Source organism: Perissodus microlepis, chromosome 12 (assembly GCF_051167445.1).
Source record: "Perissodus microlepis isolate ML-2025 ecotype Zambia chromosome 12, ASM5116744v1, whole genome shotgun sequence".
NCBI classification, from domain to species: domain Eukaryota; kingdom Metazoa; phylum Chordata; class Actinopteri; order Cichliformes; family Cichlidae; genus Perissodus; species Perissodus microlepis.
The window spans coordinates 5232086-5253992 of record NC_140472.1 but is presented as its reverse complement, the minus strand read 5'-3'; the positions used below and the strand labels follow the sequence as shown (position 1 = coordinate 5253992).

At 41.6% G+C, this 21907-nt stretch overlaps 2 protein-coding genes across 2 annotated transcripts in view; one reads left to right on the top strand and one right to left on the bottom strand.

The window, feature by feature from the left end:
* npffr1l2 (neuropeptide FF receptor 1 like 2) overlaps positions 1-21907 on the bottom strand; it is a 46590-nt gene that overhangs the window by 7910 nt on the left and 16773 nt on the right. The window lies entirely within an intron of this gene.
* Positions 4454-6037, top strand: LOC146375662 (uncharacterized). Its single transcript, XM_084946500.1, has 2 exons — positions 4454-4725; positions 5615-6037. The coding sequence occupies exons 1-2, from the start codon at positions 4469-4471 to the stop codon at positions 5838-5840; spliced, it is 483 nt and encodes a 160-aa protein (XP_084802626.1). The 5' UTR covers positions 4454-4468; the 3' UTR covers positions 5841-6037.

The following is a 21907-nucleotide window of genomic DNA, read 5'->3' as shown; positions in this document are numbered from 1 at the left end:
TACATTTTAGAATTCATTTTAAAATCTTGGTACTGACGGAATGCTCTCCCTCCATCATTACGTTGCCTTGACTGTATTTATTCTTTTAAAAAGCAGCTTAAGACTCATTTATTTAGATTGGCTTTTAATTAGATTTGTACTGTCTTCCGTGGAGGAAGCAGAGTCTGTGGATGAGAGAAGGGTCTGGCTGCAGCCACCGGGGAGCGCCATATCCGGTCGTTAAGTGATGACGTGACGAATCCTACTTCCGGGCCTAAAGTAGTCTGCGTTTAACTCAATTTTGTTGTAATTTCTACTCAAAGTTGTATGAATCCAATTATAACGCAAAGGTCGCTACCCAATTTATTGACTCTGTAAACAATGTTGAAATGATTAAAAGTGCTGATAGGCTTTTTTGTGACAGTCCAATTACTGAAAAAGAGATATTGACATCTATTGAATTTCTTAAAAACAACAAATCTCCAGGCACAGATGGGCTGGTGGCTGAATTCTATAAATCATTTTCTTCTCAGCTTGCACCCTTTTTGTTGCAGGTTTATAATGAAAGTATTGAAAGGGGCACTCTTCCTCCCAGCCTTACTCAAGGACTTATTACTTTAATTCCCAAACCTAAGAAGGACCTACTTTTTATAGACAACTGGAGACCAATAAGCCTCCTAAATAATGATTATAAAATATTAGCTCTATTGCTAGCTAGAAGAATTAAATATATTTTGGATGATATTGTAGATGAGACACAGTCTGGTTTTATGACAAACAGGCACATCTCCAATAATATTAGACTCATCTTGGATATTCTGGACTACTCAGCATTAATATCTGATGACTCATTTATCCTTCTCCTGGACTTCTATAAAGCCTTTGACTCAATTGAGCATGAATTTATATTTCTTACACTTCAGAAATTTGGTTTTGGTGATATCTTCTGCAAAGCTATCAAAACTCTGTATTCCAATGCTAATAGTTCTATTAGAATGAAAAATGGCACCACTTCTCGTTTTAGTCTTAATCGAGGGGTACGCCAGGGTTGCCCGATTAGCCCTTATTTTTTTTTACTTTGCACCCAAATTCTTGCCTCTCATATTTCAAATAGCGCTGCGAAAGGTATAAATATTTCAAACAGAGAGATTGTCATCAGTCAATTGGCAGATGATACCACAATTCTTCTTAAAAATGCCAATTGCTTTACATGTAATAGGGGATTTCTCAAAAGGGTCTGGATTGGTCCTAAACTTAAATAAATGTCAATTATTACCTGTCAAAGAGTGTAATGTTCAGAGTATTTGTAATATAACAGTTAAAAATGAAGCAACATATTTAGGTCTGATTATCTGCAAAGATCCAAAAGACAGAATTTGACTAAATTTTCCCCCAATTATTAAAAAATCTCAAACCAAATTAAATCAATGGTTGCAGAGAGATTTAAGTTTAAGAGGGAGGGTATTGCTCTCAAAAGCAGAAGGTCTGTCTCGACTGACCTATGCAGCAATTTCTCTGCATGTGGACGGCAAAACTTGTAAGGATATTGACCGAATGCTCTTCAACTTCCTCTGGAAAAACGGGACACATTACATCAGAAAAAGTGTATTGATGAATGACTATGAACACAGTGGTCTCAATGTTTTGGATTTTACTACTCTAAACAATACATTTAAGATTAATTGGGCAAAATCTGTCTAACAAACCATAGTAAAAGTAATAAGAATATTCGTGCTTTGTTCCAGACAGAATCTCTAACTATTCCACATGTGGTCTCTTATTGGAATTTCTTTGTCAGTGACATTAACTGGAAAACAGTATGGACAATTCCTAACAAGTATCTGGTAACGAATAAAGTGAAGGAAGTCTCATTTAAAATACTGCATAAATTTTATCCTGCTAATCATTATATGACAAAGTTCAAAAGGGACATAAATGTGAACTGTGGATTTTGTGGAAGCCATCCTGAGACTGTGCAACACCTCTTCTGGATCTGTTCATACGCTAGAACATTTTGGAAAGACTTCAGTAGATTCATTGCTGGACATCTCTACAAAGACTTTACTGTGAAATGGGAAAATGTTGTACTTTGTTTCTTTTGAAGGCAAAAAAAAAGATGTTTACTTTATAATAAACTTGTTAGTTATCTTAGCTAAATTTTATTTTCACAGATGCAAATACAGTAACAAAAAGCCTAATTTTAAACATTACTATAACGATGTTTTATGTTACATAAAATTGATTCGTGGATCACTTAACAAAAAGGCTATGAAAACTATTACTATTTGTAGTAATTACAAATTATTTGAATGTATGTAATTCTTTGTATTACACCCCCTGGCATATGTTAATTTTGTTCTGGTTGTATACATGTTCTGTATACTGTTTCTTAATAAAGTTTAATAATTAAAAAAAAAAAAAAAAAGTAGTCTGCGTTTAATATGGCTTTTGTGTTGTTAACATGTTTAATGTTTTGTATTTTCTTCTATTTAATCTCAAAAAGCTCCTAAAACAGTCAGTGATCACTGTTGACCTCCCTCGGCTTTTATTACCGCTAATCATTTATCATCAAGTGTGTTTTCATTAAATACTTTTTTCTTGTTCACCACATTTCTTGACAGCTCTTGTGATCCACACCATTTTGCTTTCATTATTGAGGATGGCTTGGACATTTTTGTTAATATGTACAATCTGATTGTTAGATAAACTGACTGCATTCTATACAACTGCATTTAAATTACATATTGTTGTTGTTTTTCTTTTTTTTTTTGTCTCTTACAGACAAAATGATATGCCGGTGCACTTTCACTGCCCTGTCTGTAACATGACAATCATACAGCGTGGGGATATGGCAAGGCAATTACTGTCATGTCAGCATTCAGGACTGCTCCCCACTGAACTCTCCGTGGAGCCCCATCTCCCTCTCGATGTCTTGTCTCCAGCATCTAAACCATTTTCTGAATTTTTGGTAGAACATTCATGTGCTCTACCGTCTGTGCTAAATGAAACTGCGGCTTGTGGAAAGTCCATGAAAATGAAATTCCCTCACTGTGGTCTTAGTTTTCTTAAAAAAACTTCATGGGTGCATGGGAGTTTGCCCAACCAGTCTACATGTGTTTTGTGGACTTGGAGAAGGCATTCGACCGTGTCCCTCCGGGTGTCCTGTGGGAGGTGCTGCGGGAGTATGGGGTGTCTGGCCCATTGCTACGGGCCATTCGATCCCTATACAACCGTTGCAGGAGCTTGGTTCACATTGCCGGCAATAAGTCGGACTCGTTCCCGGTGGGTGCTGGGCTCCGCCAGGGCTGCCCTTTGTCACCAATTCTGTTCATAATTTTTATGGACAGGATTTCTAGGTGCAGCCAAGTGGCGGAGGGCTTTCACTTCGGTGGCCTCAGAATCTCATCTCTGCTTTTCGTGAATGATGTGGTTCTGTTGGCTTCATCGGGTGAAGGCCTTCAGCTCGCACTGGAACGGTTCGCAGCCGAGTGTGAAGCAGCGGGAATGAGGATCAGCACCTCCAAATCTGAGGCCATGGTTCTCAGCCGGAAAAGGGTGGAGTGCCCACTCCGGGTCGGGGATGAGTTCCTGCCCCAAGTGGTGAAGAGGGAGCTGAGTGATAAATGAAGCTCTCAATTTACCGGTTGATCTACGTCCCTACCCTCACCTATGGCCACGAGCTGTGGGTAGTGACCGAAAGAACGAGATCACGGATACAAGCGGCGGAAATGAGCTTCCTCTGAAGGGTGGTTCGTCTCTCCCTTAGAGATAGGGTGAGAAGTTCGGCCAGGGGCTCAGAGTAGAGCTGCTGCTCCTCCACATCGAAAGGAGCCAGCTGAGGTGGTTTGGGCATCTGACAAGGATGCCTCCTGGACGCCTCCTGGGTGAGGTGTTCCGGGCATGTCCCACCGGGAGGAGGCCCCGGGGCAGACCCAGGACACGCTGGAGAGATTATATCTATAAAGAAAAGTAGTACCTATACAGCTATAATGATAAATGAAATCGAAATGGTTCGCCAGTCTTAGGGTGTGTTAAAAGTGTAAAGATTTAAGCTGTATGATCAAAGGCGAAAAAGTGTGAGTTCAAACTTATTCCTGACAATTCTAATACAATATCTGTAATGTAGCTAATTCACCGATGGCGATGTGGAAATGCTGTATATAAATATGTATAGTTAGATCTGAAGTCATACTCCATTGTGAAATTATCATTAGTGCCATCCAGTATTAAAGATTCTTAGTTTCTTACGGTGTGTTCACACCGAACGCGATGGACGCGAACAAAACGCCCCAAACGCCCCTAATTTGACGCGTGCACATTCGCGTCTCAAAGCGTGTCCAAGAAAAATCCATAGCGTGTCAAAATATCATATTTTGACGCGCGTTAACTGGAAATGTGGGAGGAATGTTGGAGGAAGTTGTGTCAGACCGGTATCTTTGCAAGATGGCAGCTGTCGAGCTAGCGCTTGAAGAGAGAGTCTCCCTTCTCTATGCACTGTGGAGAGCAGAGCAGCGGCATAAAAGACGTCCTCGCTGTACCTGGGTCCATCAGGTCCTCCAGAGGCGTGAGCAGTTTGGGGAGTTTCACCATTTGCTCCAGGAGCTGCGCCTGGATGACGGCCGATTCCAGAGATATCACCGGCCAGTTTGAGGACCTGCTTTCCCTCGTCGGTCCCAGCATCGCCCGCCTAGACACCAATTACAGGCGCTCAATCCCACCTGCAGAGCGCCTGTCCATCTGCCTGAGGTTAGTAAAAGTATTTAATACGGTAGTCCTTTATTGATACCTGTGCTAATATATGCTAAACCATCCATTTATACACTGCTAACATGGATGTGCTATGCTAACAGTGAATGCTCTCGGTGTTTACTGATAGCAAACTGTGGTACAGAGACGACTGTTTATAATATTTCTAGTGATACTCAGAAGCTCTCATCAAGTCCCGATTTAATTCGATTTATGCTGTTATCAGTGTTAGCAATGATAGCATGGCTGTGGTGTCACATCAATGTATGCGCTCGGTGTTTGCTGATATCAAACTGTAGCATTAGGACCACTGAGTTAACCTTTGTAGTGATACTCACTCCTTTTTATTTAGACCTGGTTTAATTCTGGGATAGTTGAATATTTGTATATAATCCCTGCAGCTGTCAGACTCTATAACAGGGGCCACCAGCCTTTATTAAAACAGAGTTAGATAAAACTGTGAACAGTTTGGTTCATCTTTAGTTACATGGTTCTATCTTGATAAGCTATGTCTTATCACAGATTAATTTTTCAAAAATATTAATGATTTAAGCAAGGAAAGGGCTACATGTCAACATACAACTCTTTATTTCTATTAATGTCTTACTTCATTCCTACCTGATTGACATGTTTAAGAATTATGAGTGATTGGCTCACTGTAGTTGTGAAAGTTGCTACCAATCAAATTATGTTAAAGTTAAAACAAAACACAACAGTTTTAGATATGATCTTACATTATGTAATTATCCTTATAATTACAAAATGTTTCATGTAAGATTTAAGTTTTGTGATTTAAATCTGACATCACAAAAGTATTTTGGAATTTGAATAATGTTGTCATTTTGTAACTGCAGTACACATAATACTAATTTTGAACAATTTTGTCCAGGTTCCTTGTCACCGGGGACTCCTTCAGGACCAAGCGTTCAGTTTCAGAGTCGGTGTGTCAGATCATCCCCCAGGTAGCGACGGCCATCTGGGACTGTCTAGTGGACGACTTCATGGCTGTGCCTTCACCTGGAGACTGGCGGTCCATCACAGAGGGATTCCAGGAGCGCTGGAACTTTCCTCTGTGCAGCACGTCCAGACAAAGGCACCCCATATATCATATATGAGACACACATTGATATACACTAAATATTTATTTCATTTCTTTTTTGTGGTGCCCAAATTTATGCACCTGCTTGATTTTGTTTAAACAATTATTGCACACTTTTTGTAAATCCAGTAAACTTCTTTTCACTTCTCAAGTATCACTGTGTGTGTCTCCTGTATGATATATTTAACTGACATTTTTTTATTGTAACCACCAACGATTTATACAGGAAAATGTCTATTAACAAGGTTGCCCAAACTTTTGCATCCCACTGTATTAGTATATTTTGTCATTAGTATAATAATAAATTCTACATGTGTCAAGTCGTGTGCCAACATTTGCTGTGTAGTAGAACTGAGACAGTCATTGTAAAAATTTATTTGAAATAATATTAAAATTCTCAAACAGAAAAACATTAAAAATATATAAAATATAAGAATTTACAGAGAGACAGGAATAAAAAGGACCAGCTGCTCTCCAGAGCAGGAAATGCTCCATTGGAGACTGGTGTGGACTCTTCAGGGATACCAGGATGGCCAGCTCCACCGCCGACGGACCGTCCTGGGACCCGTCCCTCATCTGCCTCGGAGCAGTCCTCCCCTGTGGGCCTGTAAAACAGCACAAAACACAAAGAAATGAGAAGGCTGCTACTAGATTTTAATTTCAACATTGAAAAAACAAAAACAGGATATAATCAGATTGGTTGTAGATATTTAGTAAAGGTGATCACAAGGCAATCCCACCAACTAAAAAGGTATCAGTGCTTGCTGTACATATCTGTGGGTGCAGCAGCAGGAGCTCAGGGACTGGGGAGCCAGGAGAAGCAACAGGGGATGCTCTGCTGCAGAATCAGTTGGCTCTATCAATACAGTATTAAATGTTAACAGGTTGAATATAATAATCATAGAGTAGACGGTGGTCCCTCATTTATTGCAGCAGGGGTTCTCAGAATAACTAGCCCCTGGTCACGCACTTTATACACTGTTTTCCCCACACACATGAACATTGGTCACAGTTTTCACAATTGATTCTCAAAGTGCAAACCTTTGTAGATTGCAAAACGTAAAAGTATTATTATGCCGCGGTTTGTCTTCATCTGCCTGCCACTTTCGTGCGCTTTTTCCCCTCGCGGTGCAGGTGTCTATTTCCGAATGAGGCTCATAGTTATGGGTATTTTTGTGCTGTTTTTTTTTTTTCTATTGGACGTGATGTTATTAAACCAAACATGATAAATTTGGCAAGCGCAGGAGACACGACACGGAGGAGATTTGTCAATCAGGCTGCAGAATGCAATGCTGTACGGTGCAAAAAAAGAAAAGAAAAAGTAAATCAGCGAAAAAGCGAAGCAGCGACGGATGAACAGCGGGACCACTGTGTGCTGTTTATTAATAAACAATAAAATATATTCCTATATGACAACATGCATAAAAGCAGAACGGTATTTGTACGTCAGTGGGAAAATAGCGGTGGCTTGCTAGCTTTTGTGCGGCTTCCCCGGGTCAGCGAAAACTTTCAAAAGAGAAATGAATGAACTTACCAGGTTGCCCGATCTCTTCACATATCTTCCTCCAAGCTCGGTCCTTTATATTCCTGTCTCGGTACAGAAAGCAGCTGGTGTCGTACAGCTCCGGGTTGTTTGTTACAGCGCTGATTAGCCTTCCCCCCATTGAAGTATGAAGGGCTTTGGCTGGATCTGCCCCTTTGACCTAGGTCACAGTCACGTCACCAGGCTCCTGATTGGTTGTCGCGGCGCGATTTGACGCTGGAGTTCAGATTTTTCCAACTCGAGCGGTAGACGCGAAATGCGCGTATGCACAAAATGCAACAAAAACTCACGCACGTGGTTTTTTTCGCGAGTCAAACGCTCCAAACGCGCTAGACTGACGCGAGTTTCAGGCGTTTTGGCGTTTTCGCGACGCAAATCTGCTTCCGAATTTTCGCGGGAACCGCAATCGCGGGTCATCGCGCCTTTCCATGTAAACCTGACGCTCTGGCCGCCTCTATCGCGTTCGGTGTGAACACACCGTAAGTTTCTGCCTCGGGGACTAGAGTATCACTTCAGAAGATGTTGCGGGCTCCACTGGCAGCAGATGGGAGATAATTTGTTAGTTAATGTTACAAAGTGTCACAGTGTGCCTCTGGAACTGTCACCTCACAGCAAGAAGACTCTGTTGAAAGTTGACGGGTCCTTTCTGGGTGGATTTGTATGTTCTCCCTGTGACTGTACAGGCTCTTTTTGGGCACTCGAGCGTTCTCTCACAGTCCAAAGGCATGCATGGAGCTCCTGTTGGTTGATATGAGTTAAACAGTTGCCCCTCTCTCTGTCTAAGGCCTGTGATGAACTGGCAATCTGTCCAGGGTGTACTCCACCTGACAGGTGGAGTACACCCTGGACAGATTGCCAGTCAGGTGGAGTACACCAAATATATAATACTTGGATGTATATAAGTATAGTTTATATGAGGTGGTTTTCAAAGAGCTTTCAGCAAAGAATAAAGACTTAACACTTTAAGCTCAGTTCATTCTTTCAGCGTGCACTAATACCAGACTTCCCCTCTACCAGACTCAAACAATGTACAAAAACCTCTACCACAGCATGCCACTTCAATAATTAAATCAAGCCTTTAGCTAAGCAATAATACGGCACACCTCCCATTTCCATCAATTATCCTCTCCTCTGCTGCTCATGTGCACAGACCACTCAACAACCTGCAGAGAGCACAGTAATCAAATAGTATTGTCACGGCGAGTGAGAAGAACCGTGTGAAAAAAGGAAAAAGAGGATCCAAGTGCAGGCAGTCGTGAAGGTGTGAAGGTGATTTATTGACACAAAAATATAGAGAGGCGAACGACAAAACCGAGAACTAAACCATACTGGGACAACTAAACTACAGAGCATGAACACAAACCTGAACATAAAGGAAGACGATGGCACCACATCATCATCATCATCATCATGACGACGACGACGACGACGACGAGGAGGAACATACGGATGAAACATGGTGAATACGCAGACAAACCAGCAACTACAATGACAGAGGACACGACTTAAATACACACAGAGAAACACAGGGGAATTACACACAGGTGGTGGACACAGCTGGGAATAATCAACAAGACGAGACAGAGGTAAAACTGAACACACTCACATGAGACGCAGACCTTCACAATAAAACAGGAACAAGAAACCATCACACTAAGACGCAGACTCGACATAGAGAGACAGACAGAAAATGACACATGGAACTAGACAAATACTAAGCAGACACAACCAAAGAACAAATCCTAAACACAAACAGAAACATGAAACTCTAATAATAAACATCATAATCATCATCATCAACACGACAAGAGAACAAGAAAACAATCCCTGATGCAAACTTAAACCAAAACATAATAAACTCAAAATACTGGGTAAAAACTGACCCAGAACCGTGACAAGTATATGGGCTAAATAATTTCCTGTAATTACCTGATATTTATTTTAATTGTATTTGACTACACATGAGTAATGCCATGAGATGCTCTGTGTCTACATACAAACCCACTTCATAAATGTTCAAAAAAACATTTGGAGCTTCATGAAAAATATAGAACAGCTAGAATCCTCTATCAGGCAGGAATGAGAGATCATTTCTTTCAGAAAAATTTTACAACTGGTCTCCTAAGTTCCCAGATGTTTGCAGACTGTTAAAAGAAGAACAGTGGCTCTACTTTTATATGTGCTGCTGCTATCAAATTTCAAGTGCTAATATTCTTCATGAAACAGGAAGATGTCTAGGTTAAAACATTTGATAAGTTTTCTGTGCTCTGTTTTGATTAAAATATTGCTTCTGTTATGGTCCTGGGTCTGTGACCAGTGTTTCTGTTTCTATATTACTATTGAACTTTGATTTTGTCATTATCTTTTCCAGTCTTTTAGTTTATATGTTCCATGGTTGCTATCTCACCTAGTCAAGCCTGCGTCTGTTATGTTTCCTGTTTTACTTTGAAAGTCTGTGTCCTATGTCAATGTATTGGGTTTTGCTTCCCCTTGGTCTTGTCATATCTGATTACTCCCAGCTGTGTTCCCCTTCTGTGTCTCATTCCCTTGTTATCCCTCTGTGTATTTAAGCCTTGCGTTTCCCTCTGTTAGTTGCTGGTTCGTCTGCGTGTCAACCCCTGTATTTCGGCCGTGTTTTTCTTCATGTTCCACGTCTCAGTTTTTCAGGTTTCCTGGTGTAGGTTTTTGTTCCTTTTATTGTTATTTTGTAGCTGTTCCCAGTTTAGGTTTTTGTTAGCGTAGTTCCCTGCAATGCTCTGCTTTGGTTTTTATTTTGCCTTTCATTGTTAATAAACTTTCCCACAGCTACGCTGTCGTCCATGCTTGCGTTTGGGTCCAAATCCTCCTCCTCCAGACGATCTGTGACAGCTTCTTTGAATTCTTTTTTAGTTACACAGCGTTCCAGTGTTTCTGGAATTGGGTTTGTAAATATAGAATGATGTGCATTTTAAAAATACAGTTCTTCAAGATAACTACCGGTTACTGTATTATTGATTTCTATAGCCACTTAAATCACAATACCATACGCATAATAGGCAAAGAAAAATGTTAAAGCTCGTTTTTAAGGGCAAAAACAGAGTGGGCCTGCTTGCAGAGCACTCTAGACACCTTAAAGGACTACGTCCTTAATGATATGCTGATACTGAAAGTGATGACAGAGCCACTCATTAAACAAGCAGGCCTTTTCAGAGCAGTCCTATCTTGCAAAACCAGTGCAGTAATAAAGCAACAAAACTGCAAGCGACCCCGTCCACGTGAATTCTGATGTCTGTCCAGGCAGAATCATTTCTGTTCTAGCAAAGTGCTTTTTATTACTGCCTATGTTATTTGTTGAAGCCAGTCCTCCCCCATATTGCAATACACGCATACATATCAGTAGTTGGTTTGAAGTCTCTATTGCTGACTGCTGATGTTGTGGCAGAAGTTGTCTACATGCTGTGATTTAAAATGACGATGAGGACAACTCAGAGTCGTTCTCTTTATGTCTATCTGCTCCCAATACTGCAGAGCAAACTACATATTTTATTTTCTATAGGAATGTTACAAATCCTGGAGAGAGAAACTGCAGAGTAGAATTTAAAGCATAAATTAGTGTAGTCTTCTTAATTATAGGATTACTGCAGATTTATTGTACCAGGCTTTTTTTTTTTAATTGATTACATCAGACCATTTTATACAGTCCCAGTCAAAAGTTTAAGACCAGTTGAAAAACTGCAAAAAAAAAAAAAAAAAAAATCATATTTTGCATGTTTGGATCTTAACAAGGTTCCAGGCAGACCTTTAACATGCAACAAGGTGAAATGGGAATGAGACAAAACATTATTGGAAGATGCAATTTATGGAAAAGCACACTTAAACTGAAACTTTTGTACAGGTGATCAAAAGTTCAGGACCACATGCTTTGAAATGTCAAATCTGTGCAAAGATGTGGATTCATTGTCATTTTCTGTCAGGTAGTCACACTGTCATGATGTTCTGATGGCAAAGGCAAAAAAAACCTTTCCCTTTTTGAATATGGTCGGGTTGTTGAACTGCATCTGGCAGCCTGCCATTGCTGCTGAGGTGGGACACAGACAGATATTTGGAATTTCTTAAATGATCCTGAGAGTTATGGAACAAAAACGTCAAGTGAAAGACCCACTGAGCCGGAGAATCCATATAGCTGTCCGTCAAGACAAATTAAGGCCGTTACTGGTGCCGACTGCAGCCCCATAACCATCAGGCAGCACCTGAGACTGAAGGGCTTCAAAAACAAAAAACCTCTTCAAAGACCTAGTTTCCTTGAACACCACAGAACTGACCGTTTGGACTTTGCAAGACAGTGCCAAACATGGGACATTGAAAGGTGTAAGAAAATTTTAATCTCTGATGAGGAAAAATTTAGCCTTGATGGTCCTGATGGTTTCCAATGTTAGTGGCATGACAAGCAGAGTCCACCTGAGATTTTTTCTACGCGCCACAGTAGAGGGGGTACCATAATGGTCTGGGGTGCTTTGCCCTTCAGTGAAACAATGGAGCTTCAGGAGGTGCAGGGGCATCAAATGGCCGCTGGCTATGTTGAGAGTTTCCCTCTTGACTGAGGGCCCTCGTCTGTGTGTTAACGACTGGGTTTTTCAACAGGACAACACTACAGTACACAATGCCTGCAGGACAAGGGACTTCTTCCAGGAAAAAAAATATAACTCTTTTGGACCATCCTGCGTGTTCCCGTGATCTAAATCCAACTGAGAACCTTTGGAGATGGATGGCAAGGGAAGTTTACAAAAATGTACAAGCAGTTGCAGACAGTAGATGCCTGTCGTGCAGCCATCTTCACCACTTGGAGAAATGTTCCCACTCACCTCATGGAAAAGCTTGCATTAGACATGCCGCAACAAATTTTTGAAGTTATCAGTAATAGTGGTAGAGCTTCTCATTACCGAGTTCATGTTTGAAACTTTCTGTTGCATGCTCAAAAAACATTTTGTCTCAATCACATTTCTTCTTGTTGCATGTTGAAGCTGTACTTGGAACCTTGTTAAGATCCAACCATGCAAAATATGAGTGGTCTTAAACTTTTGATCTGGACTGTATATACCCCCTTTCATAAATCTGAAAGAATTGCCACATTAAACCACCTAGCGCTAAATGAAGCAGCCAGATTTCACATGGTCCAATGACACAGTAACATATTTCTAAGGCAGGGCTTTTAACCTTGGTAGTGGTCATCAAACTGAAGCACAGGTCTATATACAATGTAAAAAAAAAGTGCTGTTTTTACAGGAAAATGCTGGCAGGGACTTCCTGTAAAAAATATAGCAGCACAGTAGATAGCTTTACATACAAAATATGTAAACTGATTTACAGTGAATGAAACTCACAACTGTTAAATCTACAAAAAAAAGAAGTTAATTTCACACAACAATTGTATATTCATAGAATATTTCCTGTATTTTTTACATGTAATAATTGCTTATTGTGGATCCATAAATTGTAAAATTAACAGGGAAATATCAAACAAAAAACTAATTTGAACTGGTAAAACAACTGCGAAAATGTGCATTTTAAATGGAGCTGCTCTGTATATTATACATCAAATCTATTACTATGCTGTATTTTTATGTTTTAATGTAAAAGTATAAATCATAAACCTGCAAACTTCTTACTGCTATGCCTACAACTAAACATGCAAAAATACATCCTGAGAAAAGACTAGTGAGGAAAATATCACTTTTGGGAAATTTATTTTGCAGCCATCATCAATAAAACAATTGACAACAATTGGATGCATTTTTTCCAACTTACACAACATGCAAGGAGCACAACAATCACACAATTCAATCAAAATGCTATAAAACTGTGGAACATTCCCGCAAAGCAAGAACCATCTTCATGAAACAAGCATGTGGCAGACCCTCTACCAGAAAAAGTTACATAGTAACCTGTTAAGACTTAAACAAAAATGACATATTGTGCAAAAATTACCGTAATTACCATCCCGTTCTTCAGTCACCACAACCATGGCCCTGGTCATAGGAAACACATGTGTAGTTACCATACCAAAACATCAGGAAAACCACCTGTGGGGAAACAAACCTATAAACACTGCAGTAACAGCACTGTAAAAAACAAAACAAAAAAAAACTGTGGAACATTCCTTCAAAGCAAGAACATCTTCATGAAACAGGCAGGTGGCAGACCCTTGACCAGAAAAAGTTTCAAAGTACACATTGTGGATTTAACAAAGTAAAAGCTACCAGTCCACAAAGAGTCAATATTCAGGCTTAACGCCACTCGTGGTCAGAGAGATCCTGAATCAGGGTGAGGACTCGAGGGTTCTTGTTGGAAAGACGCTTCGAGTTTTTGTTCTCTGTTTTGGTTCCTTTTTCTGGATTTATGGAGAAGAAACACCTGTAGAATAAAATCATATAGGAGCATATTAAGCATTTTAATTGATCAGTTAAAAAACAAGTACAAGCATGTACGTACACATACACAGTCATGGCCAAACTGCAACAACAATTGGTTTCCCCAAATTCAAGACAAAATATAACCAAAATGCTTTGGGAAGTGAACACTGCAAGGTCAAAAGTATTGGCACCCTTCACAACATGTGTCTTTTGCAGGGGATAAATCCCACTTTTGCATTTAAAAAAATCCAGCGCAAAGGTTATAGGTAGTCAGACGTCAGCTGAGTCTTGGTCTGGCTCTGAGTCTTGGCCAGGCTTGGACCCAGATTCAGACTGTTATTTTATAAAAACAGTCTTAATCCGGGTCCAAACCCACCCAAGAGTCAGAGCCAGACCTGGATTCCAGCCAAGAGTCAGAGCCAGACTCCAGATCCCAGAGTCTCAATCACAACTGTTGTAACGCGAGATTCTCAGGTCAGAGAAATAAGAAAGACATATTTGCTCACCTTTGAAGAACCTCCAGAGTGGAAGCCAGCTCAGATAATGGATGTTAAAATTGTAGTAGCTCCTGAACATGGTGCACAATGCAGAAATGAATGAGGATATGTTTGTGCTGACGAGGTTCCGATCAAGACTCAGCATGTATCTTCTTAAGGAATAGCAGGACTGTCCTGTGAACAAATTATTTAACAGGTTATATTAAAAAGTACTGCAGTACATGACATTTTATAAACAGTGCAATTAAAAAGGGAGAGAGAGAGCTATGAAACAGACTTAACAAAGACAATAATAGTGGGTGTCAGAGACACTTGCTCCAGTTGCACCTCATCTGCCAGACATGTATCTTCTACATGGAAAAGCATGGACTCCTCCTTCTCTTCAAAGTGGCTGAGCAGAAGCAGGACCACCTCTTTCACTTCATCTGAGCAGCCACTCTGCGGTCCCCGTATCCTCTGAAGCCTTGCATAAGTCTAAAGGAACGTCTTACTTTTGCTGACACCAACTGTGGTCATGTAGTCCAGAAGACCTTTTCCCCTTCAAATCCAAGTAGTCTGTATAATAGAGGCAGGAATTAGCAGCTCTGTACTGTCTTTTGGGGGCTGAGGGCGAGATTGTACATGTCATCAATCCCATCTGGGGAACATGCTTTATGCTTCCTACACTTTTTCCTTACTTTTTTGTAAACACATGCATACAACCATTCTATAATACTGGACTTATTTTTATACGAAGGTTTGAACTTTGAGAGTGTTTAAACAAGACAGAAAAGTGTGAAAATGTTCATGCCTGTCTGAGAAAAGTGTATAAAGTGTGTAGTGAGGGGTTTTACAGCCTTAAAACATCTATAACAATTGTAAAACATAAAGCTAGCTACTTCGGATTTCGCCTATGGCGGCTTATTTTTAGAACCTAACTCCCGCACTAAAGGAGGGACCACTGTACACAGCCTCTTAATGTGACCAATATCTTTTTACAAAAGTCGCAGGTGAACATTTTGTGCTTTTCAGCTGAACTAGCATGCTAGCGCTAAGTTATCAAGTATTAGTCTAAATATCAACTGGTGCTAGTGATGTTTTGGTCTCGAAAAAAAGTAGCCTAGATGTTAAACTTACCGTGCAAACTTTCAGATGACCAACCACAGCTCCTCAAAAAAACAATTAAAATCGTATATTTGTGATTTGTCCTAAAAACGTCATTGGCAAAAGCTCAACGTTTTATGCTCCCGCGTTCTCTCTCCACTCTGCAGATGGTGCATGCTGCTGGTTCGTTTGCTGTAGCCGTGAACTAGGAGCTCTTCTCCCGCTCCTCCTGCCCTCACGTCATTATCCAATCCAAGACGAGCTACAGATGCACATTCAAAATTAGGCGCACTCAGTGCAGCAGAGCGTAGCCTATAGTGATGTGGATACCAATGATTTCCTTTTCCGATCCAATACCAAGTAAAATTCAGGGTGGTATCGACGTTACTGATCCGATACCGATACTTTGTACAAAAACATATTTTATTTATTGTATCTTTTATTGTATCTCAAATTATAGCATCATAATGATTACAGGACATCAGATTACTTGTTCTTATCACTTAATAATGCAGAGTTCATCATATAGAAATAAAAAGACTGAAGTTTGAACACCTTGCCTGCCTGCAGCACTAAAGGACTCCGTGAGAGACGTCTTTCTCGCCCTAGCAGCACCTGTCCACTCCTCCTTTTCAGTTCGCCTCAGCATAAGCTTGTCATATTCTATGATATGATTTACTCTGAGGTGTTTGGCAAGGTTAGTGGTGTTGCCACAACACCTCACTTTTTTGCCACATGTATTGCAAACCACGTCTCGGCTGTTTGTGGATGTAAAATACGTCCGCACATGACTCCATTTACACTCAGCCATTGTTGTGAGTGCGCACACCAAGGGGCTGCGACACATTTATACAACCGTATTTCGCACATGACTATGAAAGGCGGAAGAGGAAGTAGTTCCTTCGAATGCAGACAATGTTATAGTTTCCTTCCACTGTGTTTCTGTTAATTATAAACTACAAATTGACCCTAAATTACTAAAATATCGATATTTTAATGTAAGAATTGATTCTAGAACATAAATGACTGGTATCGGAGGAATTGATATTTTAGTATCGATCCGCACATTACTAGTAGCTTACAGTAGCCTACAGTTCTGTGGAGAGGAGGCACCATAGACATCCTATGGGAGGCACTGTTAGGTTGTTTAGCCTGTGATATGATACATTGCTTAACTAACCCAAAAACAGTAGTCTAGTCCAAGTATCAAATTACAATTAAAAGAAACATAAAGAATACAAGGATTATGACTGAGCAGACGTGTTACTTAGGCTATCGATAATACAGGGAGTGCAGAATTATTAGGCAAGTTGTATTTTTGAGGAATAATTTTATTATTGAACAACAACCATGTTCTCAATGAACCCAAAAAACTCATTAATATCTGTAGCAGCCCTTGGCATCAAGAACGACAGAAGAGTCTCTAACGGGTGCAGCCATTTATTTCCTCACCACACACGGCTCATTCTCTGGACATTGAGCACCGTGAAAACTATAAAATAAGAAAAAAATTGATACCCGTACAGTACTTTTGAACTATAACAATGAGCAATAACAACAATGAGCTTAAGTTAATTCAGGCAAGTTCAAACAAGTAATTCTGAGATATGCAGTCACATATTAAATAAAACAAAAGGGGTTACTTCAAACAGCATCAAGGGGTTACACAGTTCGGTTAAATAAAATATAACAACAGATCACCTCTCATCACATACCTCAGTCCGCTTGCCAAGGGTGCAAAACTCCGGTAAACACTTAAACACTTCGGCCCGTTTCTCATGGGGTGCTGCTAGCTTGCATGACACACATGTCTAGCTAAAAAATATTACATGGATGTAAGTAACGTAAGTACAGAACAAAAAGGTTTTCAGATAGCTCACAATACAAACGCAGCAACATACCTTACATTAGAAACACACTTATCATACTTATCAAAGTATTATCGTAACTTACATGGACTTTGTACAACTTATTCCTGCTGCGACAGACTGCTCCATACACGTTACGGGGCATGCCTCTGAGCACATCTGTCCTTAGTGCGACTGCGCATACAGTTCCGACAACCCCCGCAAGGATGACTTTTGGTACAGATCAGCGGTTCATTACACTCCCACCAATCATGCTATGATTTACAAACTAGCTAATCAGACATGATTTGAACAACAACAAAATGAAACCACTTCAACCAATATACAGGTGTACAAACATCATAGAGCAGGTGCCACCTGGACTGTTACATTGTTTATGTCAGTATGTCAGTTCCTCTCAGATAATAACATGGTTGTTATTATTCTCTTTCAACAAGAACCACCAGTTTTTGAATAGGCCGCTCGATAATGGGGGGCTTGAAAGCACGGTCCTGTTTCTTGGTCCGACTTTGGACTCCTACTTGAACCTTGACCCGACGGACTAAACCATCATCGCCTTCGATAGTTTCAACGATACGCCCCAGTTGCCACTGACACCTTGGTAACATATCTTCCTTGATGATAACAATGTCATTCACTTTTAGATTACGGCGGGTTTTGTGCCACTTCTGTCTTGTGGAGACATTCATAAGGTATTCTCTTTTCCACCTACCCCAGAACTGCTCAGTTAAGTATTGTACTCTACGCCACCTCTTCGCTGCATACAAGTCTTCTCTCACAAATTTCCCAGGTGGTGGTAGAGCAACTTTGGACTTCATCAGTATAAGATGGTTCGGAGTAAGAGGTTCAGGTGCCTTTGGGTCACAGATACTGCCCACAGTCAAGGGGCGGCTATTTACAATAGCCATGGCCTCATAAAACAAAGTTCTAAGAGAGGCATCGTCTAGTCTTCCTGCACACTGAGCAGTAGCGGCATTTAGCACATTACGAATGGTCCTAATTTGGCGTTCCCAGATGCCACCAGCATGACTTGCAGAGGGAGCATTGAAAACAAACTCACACTGTTTGTCTGCCAGGAAAGCCTCCAGTGCCTGCATGTCACATTGCTTGAGAGCCTCTCTGAACTCATTTCTGGCTCCTACAAAGTTTGTGCCTTGGTCACAGCGGAGTTGGCAAACAGCTCCTCTGAGGCTGATGAAGCATCTAAGGGCATTGATGAATGCATCTGTTGATAGGTCTTCTAGCATCTCGATATGGACAGCACGTGAAGACAGGCATGTAAAGATAAGCCCATACCTTTTGTACTCCTTACGGCCCCGCTTGATGGAAAATGGACCAAAGCAATCCATACCAGAGTACGAGAAAGGAGCGGAGGCTTCAGTCCTTTCTTTCGGGAGCTCTGCCATGCGTTGCTCCTCGGTGGGGCGCCGAAGTTTTCGACATTGCACACATTTATGTATTAACTTGGCAACTGCTTTGCTTCCCCCAAGCACCCAAAACCCATTTGCTCTGAGTTCTGCTAGGGTTTGACTGCGACCCTGATGACAGATGGTGGCATGGTAATGAGACAGTATTAGTCTTGTAATGTGACTTTCCTTTGGAAGGATAACCGGGTGTTTTAGTTCTCGACTGAGCGTTGCCTTTGTCAGTCTTCCACCGACACGAAGTAGTCCTTCATCTAAGATGGGATCAAGACAGCTTAGGGGGCTAGAGCATGGAAGAGAGTTGCCCTTCTCAAGTGTCTTTATGTCTTGCAAAAAGGCTTGTCGCTGAACCAGAGTGATTACTAGCTCGCAAGCTTTTCTCCTTTCCTCTACCGTCACAATGCTGCTGACACGATCTGCCTTCATGCCTAGTCTCTTAATTCTTGCAACTACTCTAATGAGCGTTGTCCAGCTGGAAAAGCGGCTTAGACGGTTCAGAATGTCATTTTGCTCATTGGCATGGGTGGCAAAGGTTTTCACCGATTTAACTTCAGGGTCACAGACTAGCAAATCTGGTGAAAAATGTAGTGTTGGGTGTATCTCAGGTTTCCATAGAAATTTAGGACCCGATAACCAGTTCGTTGACAGAATGTCCCCTGCACAAAGACCTCTCGAAGCGTGGTCAGCTGGGTTTTCTGCCGTATCCACATAGTGCCACTGAGCAGGGTCTGTGGTTTCTCGGATTAGCTGAACACGATTTGCGACAAACACATGGAATCGCCGTGCCTCATTGCTGATGTAGGCCAATACAACTTGGGAATCAGTCCAAAAGAATTCCTCGTCAATCCGCATGCCGAGCTCTGTTTTTAACATGACGCTTAGCCTTGCGGAGATTACTGCAGCCGAAAGCTCCAGCCTTGGGATGCTCATGACCTTTGTTGGTGCAACTCTTGCTTTGGCTAACACAAGGCTACAGTGTACTTCATCCTTTCCATTCTTGTATCTGAGGTAGGAACATGCACCATAACCTATGTTACTGGCGTCTGAAAAGTGATGCAGTTCCACCCTCACTATGTTGCCAAAGTCTGGAGGATGGTAGCATCTGGGTATCGCTATTTCCTTTAGCCTGTGTAGATCCCTTTTCCATTGCTCCCACCGTGCATGTAGGCTATCAGGAAGCTGATCATCCCAACCTATGCCCATGCGACACAGCTCCTGGAGAATACATTTACCACTCAGGATAAAGGGAGCTACAAGACCAAGAGGGTCGTAGAGGGAGGAGACAGCAGACAGGATACCACGACGAGTTGAGGGTTGGTCCCTTTTGTCAATGTTGAAGCTGAAGGTGTCACTTTCTATTGACCACTGAATGCCAAGTACGTGACCCTCCGCTGTTGAATCCAGGCTAAGGTTGAGAGGTCCAGTGGTTACTGCCCTTTCTGAAGGCGCAACACCACATAGCGCCTCCACCTTGTTCGAGTTAAATTTGTGCAAGTGTAAACCTCCAGTCTTACACAGCTGCTGTGCATTGATAATCATGTCTGTAGCTTCTGTGACTGATGGGACGCTAGTTAGTCCATCATCAACATAAAAGTTCTTTTCAATGAAAGCAGCAGCCGAAGGATAATCGGCTTCGCATTGCTGTGCAAGATATTTAAGGCCGAAATTGGCGCACCCTGGAGAGGAACCAGCACCGAAAAGGTGCACTGCCATTCTATACTCTTGGGGTTCTGTTTCCAGCTGACCGCCCTTCCACCATAGGAACCTCAGGTAGTTCCGCATGTTGGGTGGAACATAGAACTGATGGAACATTTTTTCAATGTCGCAGGTGATGGCTACTGCTTCCCTCCTAAAGCGGCAGAGAACTCCTACTAGAGAGTTTATCAGATCAGGGCCAGTCAATAAGGTGTCATTCAGAGAGATGCCCAGAAACTTGGCTGAACAGTCGAAGACCACCCTAAGTTTATCTGGTTTCCTAGGATGGTACACCCCATGATGTGGGATGTACCAAATTGTCTCTCCCTCATGTGCTGGGGGGGCTGGTTCTGCAACACCTTTGCTGATGGTTTCCTCCATGAATGCTGTGTAATGGTCATGGTACTGCCTGTTGGACCTTAACTTCCTCTTGAGGTGTTGCAAACGAGCTTCAGCCAGTCGCTTGTTGTTTGGCAGCATGGGTGGAGAGCTGCCCTTGAAAGGAAGTGGCATCTCATAGTGTCCATCCTTCCTTTTTCTGATTGTGCTGCTGAGGAGTTTTACAAAATGAACATCATCTTGAGAAACATATTTATCTTGATAGTTTCTTTCGCTGAAATCCATTTCTAGGACCTTTAACACATCATTGACCGGAGGCAATGGCATTTCCTTTACTGCCACTCTGTGCGCAAAGCTTTGATGTTCCTTTCTATCAAGATATGGATTTGCTGATCCTATGATGCTCCAGCCAAGCACGGTTCTTTGAGCAAATGGATGGTTTTCTGACCCTACAATGACTTCTAGAGGGGCCAGTGCTGATGGGCAATCATAGCCAATCAGCAATCCCACTTCACAGTCTTGAAGTGGCTGCAGCTTGTTTGCCAGTTGCCTCAGATGTGGCCACTGAAGTGCGGTGTCCTTTGTAGGAATGTGAGACTTATCGACTGGGATGAAATCCCTTGTGTATGCCTGGCGTAGCTGAACATGCGACTCACTATGGAGCCCACGAACTTGCAATCCACAAGACACTTTACTAGCTATGACTGTGTCTACTGCTGTCATTGTACTGAGCTTTAATTGCACTGGCTGAGTCTTCACATTTAGTGCAGAGACCAGATCTCCCAAGATGAAAGTTGAATCGGTCTGTGTGTCGAGCAGAGCATATGTGAGAATCTCACTGTGGGGGTCTTCCGCCAATGACACAAAAACTGGAACAATGCTAGACGTAGCTGAGGAGTATCTTGTCAATGTGTGTGACATGACATTGCGGACTTCCTTTGTCTCATTTCCTGCAGATGGTGAATCACTGTTTAACATTTCACTGGCTCCCTCAATTCTCTCTATGTGCAAGCAAGTTGGATGATTTCGACAACATATAGTGCATGTGTGCCTTCTTTTGCATTCTTTATTAGTGTGACCCTTTCTTAAACAGCCGAAGCAAAGACGGTTTTCACGAATGAAAGCTCTCTTTTCATCAGGAAGCCTTGTGGCAAAGGTTGGGCACTTGGCGACACCGTGTGTTTCATCGTTGCAGACGAAGCATGGTGGCCTTGGCTTTGAAATTAAGGTCCCTGGTTTACCTGC

Excerpts from the sequence above, each read along its gene's own strand:
- LOC146375662 (XM_084946500.1), top strand. The coding sequence starts at position 4,469 with ATGCACTGTGGAGAGCAGAGCAGCGGCATAAAAGACGTCCTCGCTGTA. Across the intron at positions 4,726-5,614 it reads CGCCTGTCCATCTGCCTGAG|GTTCCTTGTCACCGGGGACT; the intron begins GTTAGTAAAAGT and ends AATTTTGTCCAG.